The sequence below is a fragment of the Lonchura striata genome, chromosome 1A (genome assembly GCF_050655825.1).
Source record: "Lonchura striata isolate lonStrDom1 chromosome 1A, ASM5065582v1, whole genome shotgun sequence".
In the NCBI taxonomy this organism is placed as follows: Eukaryota; Metazoa; Chordata; class Aves; order Passeriformes; family Estrildidae; genus Lonchura; species Lonchura striata.
In genome coordinates this window covers 32,143,560-32,155,090 of record NC_140741.1, presented here as the reverse complement: position 1 = coordinate 32,155,090, position 11,531 = coordinate 32,143,560, and the positions used below count along the sequence as shown (strand labels likewise).

Sequence of the window (11,531 nt, the reverse complement as noted above, 5' to 3'; positions counted from 1 at the left end):
CTGCAAAACAATGAAAGATGATGTCCTGAGAACTCAGTTCTGTACAGACCCATGCTTTTTGAATCATAAATATTAATGCTCCAGAGACTTTCCAGTCTGACTTCACTTGACATAATATCATGGTATCTAAAGCAAGTTATGCATCAAATCTGTAAGTTCTTTATACACACGAACGTATCTTCTTCCATTATCTTAAACCCAGCTTCAATACCAGGTCCTCAGTTATGGGAGAGCTACATTCACAGCGAGGTTCTGTAACCCACCTGTCCTTTACTTCTAGATTTGTTGCTTTCTCCCAGTTCTCAGCCTGGGAAACTCTTCCCATGTGAGGCTTAAAGAGCTAAGAAATACCAGGTGGGGAAAAAATAAACAAAGCGCAGATATTTCTAGATTGTTATGGAAAGAGGTCAAATAAACAAAGTAGATTGAGCTAGCAGAACTTCATGTTTTAAGATACCAGTCTTAACCTTTGTATTCTCTTTGGAAACCCTTTCAGTTTTCAGCCTTCTTTTAACAGTACCTCAATTCTGGTCTCACTAATGCTTATAGGAGTAGGAGGTTCAACAGAGGTAAGAGTCAACTTTAAATACACTCAGGATATTGATTTATAAAGGGAAAAGAATGTACCATATGTGAAAATATACAGTGTGTTACTGAAGAAGTTGTCAATTTCTTTCTGTTGATCATGAGCCAGCAGTGCCCTGGCAGCCAGGAGGGCCAGTCATGTCCTGGGCTGCATCAGGCACAGCATCATTGGCTGGGTGAGGGAGAGGATTGTCCCACTCTGCACTGGAACAGCCTCACCTCAAGTCCCGGGGGCAGTTTTGGGTGCCACAACATAAAAAAGACATTAAGTTATTAGAGATTGTCCAAAGAAGGGCCATGAGGATGATGAAGGGTTTGAAGAGGAAGGCATATGTGGGGCAGCTGAGATGACTTGTTCTTTTCAGCCTGGAGAAGAGGAGACTGAGGGCAGACATCACTGCAGTCTACAACATCCTCATCAGGGGGAGCGAAGGAGCAGCCACTAATCTCATCACTCTGATGACTCACTACAGGACTCAAGAAAACAAGGTGAAGATGAGATAGGGGAGGTTTGGGTTGGATATGAGGAAAAGGCTTTTCACCCAGAAGGTGGTTTAGCACTTAACAGGTTCCCCAGGGAAGTGGTCAAAGCACCAGCATGAAAGAGTTCAAGAAGCATTTGAACAACACTCTTGGGCACATGGTGTGAGTCTTTGAGTGTTCTGTGCAGAGACAGATGATGATCCTTTCAACTCAGCATATTCTACGATTCTATGATTCCCTAATCATTCATAATTCCAGCAATATGTTGGAAATGCAAAGAAATAGAGAGGTTCTGGCTTCACAAGACACTGGTCAAAAGAAAAGCACTGGAGTTACTGAAAGAAGTGGCCTAACAACTGATCAGTAAGACCTGGCAGAGTAATTAATTTTTCTTATACATCCTAATCTGCAAGCAAACAGGGAAATATAGCAGAAGCCTTCCTTAGCAGCACAGGGTATATATGACTGAGCTCAACAACAAAAAACAAGTATATGGGAGGTGGAAGTGGGAACACAATGAGTAGGAGGAGCACAGGAGCATTTCCTGGGCATGCAAGGATGGCATTAGAGGGGAAATGCTTACATGCAATTAAAATTGATGAAGGATGTCATGGATAAGGACACTCTTTCAGCAAAATAGGAGACTGAGTAAAATCTAGGCCAGCTGCTGAATACAGCAGATGACTTTGTAACACAGCACATGGATATTCATTTCATCTGTTTCTACTGGCATGGTCTGCTCTCAGGGATGCCAGAGTTCCATGTTAAATAGCAAGGATCAAGTCAGGGTCTAATTAAACAAGATAGAAATGTCATACAGATCCATGGTATTGGACAGGATACATCTGAGAGTACTAAGAGTGACAGCAAAAGTCATTGGAAGGCTACTCTCAGTCCCTTGAGAAAGGTCACAGGGATCAAAGGAGGTTTCTAACAACTGGAAAAATATTGTGTCTGTCTTAGGAAATTGCAAAAGGAGGATCTGGGTGGTGAAAAGATGATCATCCTTCTCTCAGTTGCTGGGGAAATTATGGAGCAAGTACTCGTGGAAATCATTACCGTGACAACAAAAAATGTTATTGAGAACAGGTGTCTTGAATTTCCCAAGGACAAACCGTGTTTAGTCACTCTGAGTTTCTTCTACAACTACATTGCAAGCTTCCCTGGGTGAGATTAGAGTAGGTGTTGCTCCCCTTGCCTGTAGCCAGAACTTTTGATAGTTTTTCAGCATCTGCAGCCAAATTGGGAAGATATATGTATACTACAAGGTACATTAAAAACTGGCCAGGTCACAGGCCTCAAAAGGTAGCTAATAACTGTTTCTAGTCCAATTAGCAGATGATTTCAAGGGATATTTATTGGGATCAATAAAATGGCTGATATTATTTAATTTTTTCATCTGTGATGTTTGGAAATACAAGGTGACACAAAATCAAGGGGGGGTTATTGATATATTGGAGGGCATAGCTGTTATTTGGACCTCAACTAGCTGAATAAATGTATAACACATACATCTGTATTGTACTTCAAGAAATGAGAATGCCAAGATCCCACATCTGGGACAGGGTACAGTTAGGGAGAAGTGCAGGCTGGAACTAACGATTCCACAGGAGAAGACCCAGTGGACCACAAACCAACAAAGTCAGCAGTGTGCGCCTGCAGTAATGCACACTGACCACATCTTGGAGTGCCACAGCCAGCAGGTCAAGGGACATGATTATTGCCCTCTCTTCAGCACATATGAAGCCACATCTAGAGCAGAGTCTTCAGTTTGTTCTCTTGCCAAATGAAAGACTAAAGAGAATCAAGGAAAGAGTCATTAAGGGATCTAGGAGCTCTGACATATAAGAAGGTTGAGTGACCTAGAAATACCAATATTCTTGCAATTTTAATGGACATTTACTGACAGAGCATTCTTAACAGCATTCCGTATGGTCACATTATAAGAACAGATGCATTTTGGTAGTCCCATCCAACACTACAATGGCTGTAAGTATATATTAGAGCCCATTAATGTCACTGGTGCAATGCCTGATGATGTGCCACAGCAAATTTTGAGCTGGGTTCCATACAGACATTAAAAGGTAGCCTGAAGGTAGTACTGTTCTGCAAGCAGAAAATTCCAAGGATCTTCATATTTCTGTGCCTGACAAACTCCTGCCCAGGGAGGAGTTTTCCTACACAGAAAAATGAATCCTAAATCAAACTGGCATCCTACTCATGAATGATTTTCCATTTATAGTTGCAAAGCCACTGTTAAAGAGGCCAAAACTAGTTTATAAAATATTTCTGCAGCTATAATTGTTTAGGACCACTGAACTGCATGTTCCAAGCCAGATCAAAAGAAGCACCACAAACCCATGAAAGGCTTATGTGTAAAGACAGGGTAAATTCCATGTCTGGGATCCATCTGTAATTCTGTCAAACCAAGAGTGCTTGTAACTGTATACAAATTAAATGTCTGTGTGCCAAAATTAAGTGAATGAAGAAAAAATACCCCCTTATCACTTTTTTTTTTTTTTTACAGTAACTACCTTGTTTTCTTTAATGTTAAATGTAAAATAACCTCCCTCTCACACTGGTGTGAAAATCAGATTGGGAGTTACATAAATGCTAAGATTGATCCCAGAATTTTTAGATTGCCATTTTGCTACAAATATGGATGTGGAAAGATATGTATTTTTTACCAGCTAAAGATGTAGCTTAAATGCAACAGGATTTGGAGGGAATTATATTATTTCCTGAACAGGTTCAAGGCAAATGTATCACTGACTTACTATGGATTGGCCACACACAGAGATGAATTTAAGCAATTTCAAATATAGTTGAAATTACAAGGCCTGATGTTTTTATATTTGCAGACTAGTGATCCATGCATGAATTTTCACGCCTGGTCATGTAAGAAAAGCAGGAATTAGTAACAACTTGCAGTGTTAATTCCCTAAATAATTAGCACTTACACATATTAACTTTTATTAATGTGATTTGAGACAGCCAAAAGACAGGGTCTAACACAAATTTACAAAAAAAAAAAATCTCATAAATCCATATCATTAGCTTTAAGGGGGAAAAAAAATCTATAAACATGAAATCTCATGAATTCCTCAGCTACTCAATAAACTCAATGGTTTCTTTTGGAGCCTCTGGAAATTGGTCTGTATGAGAAGTAGTAACTTTTATAGCCCAACAGATCTATCTTCAAAAAATACATTCTGGGACATGAAGGGTTGAAACTGCGCCTGCAAAGTTGACCTTTACATCAGCTGGTCTAATCTAATAAAAGATATTACCTCTGCCTAGAAGTCCTCGCTTTGTTTATGGTCACGACTGCCCGAGATCCCGGCAGTACTATTATCAGACAATGCCAACTGCTGGGCTCTCCCCAGAGCCCGGCTGGGAGGGGCTGCCAAAGCCGCCCTCCCGTCAGGGATCCCCGCTGAGCGCCGCTGCCTCGCACTGCGCCGTGTCCGGCCCGCACCGGGGCCGCGGTGCCGGGCGCGGAGCGGCGCGGAGGGCGCTCCCCGCCGCCCACCCAGCGCCGCACTCTTTAATCTCTAAAGCAGTCGCCCTCAGCTTTGCTGGACAGACACTCGGCAAGATCCCCTGGATGCCCTCGGGCTTCTCCCCCCACCTGGGCGCCCCTGTCTCGGTGTCCCTTCAGAGGAGGCCGGAGCCGCGGGCCTGACAGCGCCGGAGCGCGGCCCGCGGTGACCGCCGCGGCCTCGGGGCACGGGGACCCCCGCGCCCCCATTCCTGTTGATGCAGCGCCCCCTGCGGGGCGGGCGGCGGCAGCAGCGCCGGGCAGGGCAGCAGCTCTGCCCGCTCCGGGCGCGGCGCCTCGGCGGGGCGGGAAGCGCTCGGCTCCTCCGAGCTGCGCCGCCAGGACTCCGGCGCCCGCCGTCGCGCCGCACCGGCCCCGCGGGGCTTCCGCACAGGGGAGGTGACTGACAGAGGCAGGCGCGGAGGGCAGGCGCCGGCGTCCCCCCGCGCTGGCACGGGGCCGAACTGCGCCGAGGCGAGGGGGCAGAACTAGGGAGGAGGAAAAATCGCCGCTGAGGGCGAGGGAGCGCGCCGCGTGCTCACCCGGGAGCACCGGCTGGCAAAATGAGCGACCACCGTGCCGGGGCTGTCAAAGCCCCTGGCGGAGCCGCGGCTCACCGTGCCCCGGCGCTGCTGGCGCCCCGCCCCCGCGCAGCCCGGGACGCGGCGGCTCGGAGCGACCTTCCCGCAGCCCGGGGCGGGGCGGGCTCGGCGCGCCGCGGCATTCCCGCCCTGCCGCCGCCTGGCCGCGCGCCGCATGCAAATGAGGGCTCTCCTCATTGGGCCACACCGGGAGCCCTTTGAAAGGGCGCCCGGCGATTGGCCGCGCAGCTGCGTTAACGCACACGGGAGAATCTCCCCCCACTTTTTTTTTTTTTTTTTTTTTTTTTTTTTTTTTTTTTTGCCGCTAATGTGTGATGCGTTCCTCTCAGACGATGTGTAACTCTGCGCGCCAGTTACTACAGAACAAGTAGTTCCCAGCCCCCCGCCCTCCCCGTGCCCGCCCGTGCGGTGGGGCGGGACAGGGCGCTGCAGTCACGGCCGCCGCCCCGCGGGGGCTCCGGCGCAGAGGGGAGGGGGCGGCGGGGACGGCGGGGAGAGGTGTTTCCCCCCTCCCCCGCGGAGGGATATTCTCGGCGCCCTCGCCGCACTCTGCCCGCACCAAAATATTGGGAGTTAAGAGGCGGCTCGGCGGCGCCGCCGGCTCAGAAGCGCGCGGGCAGCTCGGCGGCGGCGCGGTCTGTTCTCCGCCCGCCACGGCTCCACTGCGGCGCCCAGCCCGCTCCTGCCACCGCGGCCCCCGCAGGGGCGGGCTCCACGCGCGGAGCCGGAGCCCCCGGACTTGTCTGCCTCCGCGGAGGGCTATAGTTCTGCCTGTGCCTGCCTGCGCCCCGAGCGGCTTTCGCCGGCTGGAAGAAGAAACGCGGGAGCGGCGCGTTCGCTGATTGCGTTTCTCCGGAGGACTTTGTGCGACCGACACCTGGACTGCTGCCGGCGGGGACGGGCCCCCAAGGACTTCGTGGGTTCCAGCTCCCGGCCGAAGAAGGAGCCGCGCAGAAGCTTTCGGCGGCCCGCCGCCCTCCGCCGGCTCCGGAGAGAGGAGAGCCGCGCCGAGCCGAGAGGACGCCGGCGGAGCTGCCGTGGGGAACTAACTCGACGTTTTTCCCCCCGCCTCGGAAGATGTTGCTTTCCAAGTTCGGCTCGCTGGCGCACATCTGCAGCCCCAGCATGGACCACTTGCCGGTGAAGATCCTCCAGCCAGGTACGGAGCTGGGGTGTCCCTGCCAGCGCTGCGCCGGAGGGCGCGGACCGGCCCTGCGTTACCGGAGCGTTGGGCTCGGCGGCTCGCAACTCCCGGAGCTGCGTTTGGTTTTTTTTTTAATTTTTTTTTTTTAATTGAGAAAGATTGATTTTTTTTAAAAATAAAGCCTTGGTCGGAATCAAGGCAGCGGAGACAATATGGGTCTGCTAGGCAGAGCGTTTGTGGGCTTTTTCTTACATTACTATTTTTTATTATCATTATTACTATTATTAGTACTATTCGGTCACCGCAGCGCGGCTGCGGACACTAACGCGCGTTTTTCCCCTCTTGTTTACGCAGTGAAAGTGGAGAAGGAGCCGTTTGATAAAGTCTACCAGGTGGGCTCCGTGCTGGGCAGCGGGGGCTTCGGCACCGTGTACGCAGGGAGCAGGATCGCCGACGGGCTGCCGGTGAGGCGCGGGCGCCGGGCGGGGGCGGCGGGCGGGAGCGCGGCGCGGGAAGCGGCGGGCGCGGCCGGCCCGGCCCTCGGCGGCGGGGCGCGGGCTGAGCCCGCCCCGCCGCTCACGGCGCCTCCGTTCTCCGCGCTCCGCAGGTCGCCGTGAAGCATGTGGTGAAGGAGCGGGTGACCGAGTGGGGCACCATTGTAAGTACCGGGGGGGGCTCCGGGGGTGCCGCGGGGCTCCGCCGCGGCGAGGCCATTGTGTGGGCGGTGGGGCCCGCCCCGCTGGCGCGGCCTCTGCGTCGGGAGGGAATTTGGCGGGGGTTCGCCGCCGCAGCGCCGCGCCCGCCCCTCGGACTGCGGCAGAGGGGGCCCGCCGGCCGCGCCCTCCTCCCCGCCCTGCGCGCCCTCCCCGCCTCCCTCCCCTCAGCGAGGGGGTGCCCCGGGCCGCGCCACCCCCCCGCTGACCCGCGCCCCTTTTTCTGCCCAGGGTGGCATCATGGTGCCCCTGGAGATCGTCCTCCTCAAGAAGGTGGGCTCCGGCTTCAGAGGGGTCATCAAGTTGCTAGACTGGTACGAGCGGCCCGACGGGTACCTCATCATCATGGAGCGGCCCGAGCTGGTGAAGGACCTGTTCGACTTCATCACGGAGAAGGGTGCCCTGGACGAGGAGACGGCCCGCGGGTTCTTCCGGCAGGTGCTGGAGGCGGTGCGCCACTGCTATGGCTGCGGCGTGGTGCACCGGGACATCAAGGACGAGAACCTGCTGGTTGACCTCCGCACAGGAGAGCTGAAGCTCATTGATTTTGGCTCGGGGGCCCTCCTCAAGGATACAGTCTATACCGATTTCGATGGTACGTGACCCCCGCCCTAGCCGTGCCCCTCCCGGGGTGATGCCCTCCCTAGAGCTGCCGCTTAGCCCCTTTCCAATGACTAGTCACAGCCAGCACAGCCCCTGATGCGGGGGTTCATATCAGGTCTATCGGCAGTGGAAACCTGTGGACCCGAAGCCGCTTAGGGGTGTTCAGTTGCGTAGGAAAGAAGCGATTCCAGGCAGTGACGCAGCAGTTTATGTTTCCCTGTCTTGGAAAAAGCGGGGTTTTTTTCCTAGAGGGCGATCTGTTTACATGGAGGTTTTGCCAGTGTCGGATGTTTCCATGTGTGGATATGCAGTTTTTATATGCGGTGGTTTTTTTTTAACTCGGAGTGGTACCTCCCCCGCTCCCATTCTGCCAGTGTCCTGGAAATCCCGCATTGCAGATTTTAAAGCGATGGGGACAAATGCACTCCCTCGAAATTACTTGCTACAGCGGCTGGGGTCGTTGCTTTGGAGGTGGGAAAGCTGAACATAAGCCAGCATGTGACCAGAGGGAGCATTTCCCCCAGTCCTTGGAGAGCGACTGATGTAACACCGGGGTCTCGCCCCCCGCGCCCCCAGCTGCCGCACTCACATCTGTTTGTTGTGAAACTCGAAGCCCTGCCGCACGTGACCTCGGCATCACGAATTCCCCGTTTTGTTTGGTATCCAAGGAGCCCTCGGACACTGAAGGGAGGGGAAGGGGGGGCAAGTTGGGAAAAGCTGCTGCATAGAAGCCCCGGGGGAGGCTTTAAAAACATAGAAATCGTAAGCGGACCTATTTTGTTTACTGCCCTGTGGAATTGGATAAAGCAGATTAGCCCCGTGTAATGCGGGCAGACCTGAGTTTCACCTTGTCGCCCTCTCCTCCTCCCTGCCAGCCCCCTTTGTCCTTTTGTGTCTATTTTTGGTGTGATGCTGCAGACGCCACGTGGTCAGTGAAAGGGAGCTTGCCTCAGTAAACAGTCAGCTGATGGGGCTGTGTTATTCCTTGCAACAAAATAGAACAACCGGATGGGCCAAGTCTGTTGATGGTGTAACCCTGCAGATGACCTGAAATTACATTGCTAATGGCTTTGGCTTGTGAAAAATTTAAAGCTGTTTAGTTTTCTGGGTTTGGTGATGGGTTTTTTTAATTCCTAAATATCAGGTTTTTGAATTTAATTTAGCTCTGCCAGAAGGAGCTGAACAATGGGGAAACACTTTAAACCTCTACTCTAATTGTGCTGGGTTGTTTTTTTTTGCTTTCAGGAACGAGAGTATACAGCCCTCCAGAGTGGATCAGATACCACAGATACCATGGGCGGTCAGCAACAGTATGGTCTCTGGGAGTTCTGTTATATGACATGGTTTGTGGAGACATCCCTTTTGAGCAAGATGAAGAAATCTTGAGAGGGCGATTATACTTCAGGAGGAGAATTTCACCTGGTAAGTTCTACAGAAGTCAAATGGGATTTTTGGTTTTGGGTTTTTTTTTTTTTAATGGTCTTGTACATGAGAGCTTGTGTGGGTGGATTTTTGTTACTGAGGTTTTTTGGGTTTTTTTTTACTTTTTTAGTCTAATATGGCTTTCTTTTTGTGTTACAGAATGTCAACAGCTGATCAAATGGTGCCTTTCACTGAGGCCTTCAGACAGACCAACACTTGAGCAGATTTTTGACCATCAATGGATGCACAAATCTGAAGTAGTGAAGTCTGAGGACTGTGACATAAGGCTACGGACCCTTGATACTGATGTATCTAGCACAAGTTCAAGTAATGAGAGTCTGTGAATTACTAAGGACCTCGCACTGGGAGGGGGAGCTTCAAGCAGAAAGACCACAGTGCTGCTGCCAATACATAGGAGGGGCTAGAAAAATGCATTCATTATTCTGTAGTTGAATCTTTGTCTGAGGGACTTGATTTTGTTTTCCCCCTTTGCTGGTTTCTGCTTTGGAATGAGAGATTTCCTTTGGAAACGCTGATTTTTGGGAGTTGCAGGCCAGTACTTAGTCAAAGACTGACCTTATTAAGAAAGCAGTGACCTCTTGAATACATGGTAAACTTTTTTGCTCTCATAGAGCCTGGACTAGATTTTATTTGCTTTTGAGTGCCTTTTTGAAAGCTGCTTCAGTGGGACTTTCTTTTTTGAGCTGTCTATGTCCAAAGAAGATCCAGTTCATTATAGGAATTTGCTCCCTTTAGACTCAGTGCTGGAGGAAGCAGCTCCTATGATGCATTGGAGAACCTGTTCGGTGATTGAATGAAGTAGTCCCATCCACTGGTGATGGAATACTTGAACACAGACATTTCACTCCTGCCCCCCTGCCCTTTACAAATCCAACCCACCTCTGCTGCTCAAGATATTTCCTATAGCCTGCACAGAAATATGAACAGGTATATCGGCTTCTTTATCAGAAACATTTATTCATGTTTCCTTTTATCATCTCTACCATTGGGCATGAGAAGCCCCTTTCTCAACTCCCCCCGGCCTTTTGTCACCCTGCGAGTCTTAAAGTATGTATGGGCATGTTGAATGCACAATCAATGCAATATTCAAGGACTTCTACTTTTTTTTTTTCCATACCTGTATAATGTGTTTATGTAAACTCGGTTTTTCCCGTGTACTATACAGTTATTTATTGTTTGGATTTTGGAAGACCTCCACAGTTTTCAACTGTGGCTATTTATTTGGTTAATTTATTTGGTTAGAGTTATTCAACACTGTGCTTTCCCCTCCTTCTCCCCATGGGAATTCTAGTGGTTTGCCCATGGCACTTTTTTTTCTGCATTCCTGTCAACTTTTGGTTACAAAAAAAAAATAAAAATAAAAAAAATTTCTGACCTTACCAGTTTTTTGTTGGAAGATGGGAAATTGTTGTACAAAGTCTAATTTAAGGGAAATAGAATGACTTTTTAAAGTTAGTCAGTATGCCTTTTGTCTGGTATTATTGTACCAGAAGTGTAAAGTAATGCTGTTTGGAAGGGTTTTAAATTATTGACATTGTACAGTCTCCGTGCATTGGCTCTGGAAGGTAGAGTGGCAGAGTCATAAACCTTAATTTATTTTAATAGCTGTGTTTCTGTGATCTGGTTGCATTTATGCAGCTTGGATTTGGATTTTTTTTTTCTTCTGTTTAACGGTGTGAAATGTATGGAGATCATATTTTTTATACAGGTATTTCAATTAAACTTTTTGTATATAACAGTTCTGTGTTTGTGTACATTCTGTTACCATCTCAAGCCTAGTTAAAGGCTTGCAGCAGCTGATCCAAAGTTAGGAGAAGGTCTATGCCATTAAGCAGTGACCATTTTTAAAGAATTAAGCAATCCCTTACCTGAGCTCTATCTACTCCTCAATCACTGCGTTTGATGTTGGACTGAAGAGGGAGTACAATACAACAGCACTAATGGCCTACATAAAAGGGAATTGGCCCTGTAATTGTGGGACTTTTACCTCTGTAAACACTGAATATCGGCGTACTTTTCCTTAAGTATAACAAGGAAGGAGTTCTGTAGCTGCTTGTGGTTACTGTTTTCACAGTTGATATGTTTACTTTCCATTACATTCAGTTTCCTTCTTCCCACTTACACCTTCCTTCTGGGACGGATGAGGACTTCCGTGCCCTTACGGTAAGGGGACAGCATTCTTGGGGATCAGGGTGACTGTTTTCCTTCAGCTCCCTTAGATTATCAAAGACCGGTGTGATACGGGGGAGTATGTGCCATTCTCACCTACAGCAAAAGACGAGAAATGTCCTCAGCATGGCATTTATCTCAGCACGTTGGGAGTCAAGTCCTGCAGATTAACAATGTCATCCTCGTTTCTCTGTAGCCAAAGACTTACCTGACTTGGGCTTGTTGTGGGGGTGGTAGTGATTATTACA

At 49.6% G+C, this 11,531-nt stretch overlaps 1 protein-coding gene and 1 long non-coding RNA gene across 3 annotated transcripts in view; one reads left to right on the top strand and one right to left on the bottom strand.

Annotated features, from left to right (window-relative positions):
• Positions 1-4,889, bottom strand: part of LOC146763430 (uncharacterized) — a 40,782-nt gene extending 35,893 nt beyond the window's left edge. The window contains exon 1 of one of the 2 annotated variants that reach the window (XR_014952151.1): positions 4,700-4,889. This is a non-coding gene — a long non-coding RNA (uncharacterized LOC146763430). The other variant, XR_014952153.1, reaches the window with a different exon arrangement.
• A 924-nt stretch (positions 4,890-5,813) lies between these two features.
• Positions 5,814-10,852, top strand: PIM3 (Pim-3 proto-oncogene, serine/threonine kinase). Its single transcript, XM_021555223.4, has 6 exons — positions 5,814-6,370; positions 6,710-6,819; positions 6,963-7,013; positions 7,300-7,663; positions 8,917-9,093; positions 9,253-10,852. The coding sequence occupies exons 1-6, from the start codon at positions 6,289-6,291 to the stop codon at positions 9,435-9,437; spliced, it is 969 nt and encodes a 322-aa protein (XP_021410898.1). The 5' UTR covers positions 5,814-6,288; the 3' UTR covers positions 9,438-10,852.
• Positions 10,853-11,531: the final 679 nt, after the last annotated feature.

Coding starts and splice junctions, on each gene's coding strand:
- PIM3 (XM_021555223.4), top strand. CDS start 6,289: ATGTTGCTTTCCAAGTTCGGCTCGCTGGCGCACATCTGCAGCCCCAGC. Junction 7,014..7,299: donor TGACCGAGTGGGGCACCATT/GTAAGTACCGGG, acceptor TTTTCTGCCCAG/GGTGGCATCATGGTGCCCCT. Junction 9,094..9,252: donor CAGGAGGAGAATTTCACCTG/GTAAGTTCTACA, acceptor TTTGTGTTACAG/AATGTCAACAGCTGATCAAA.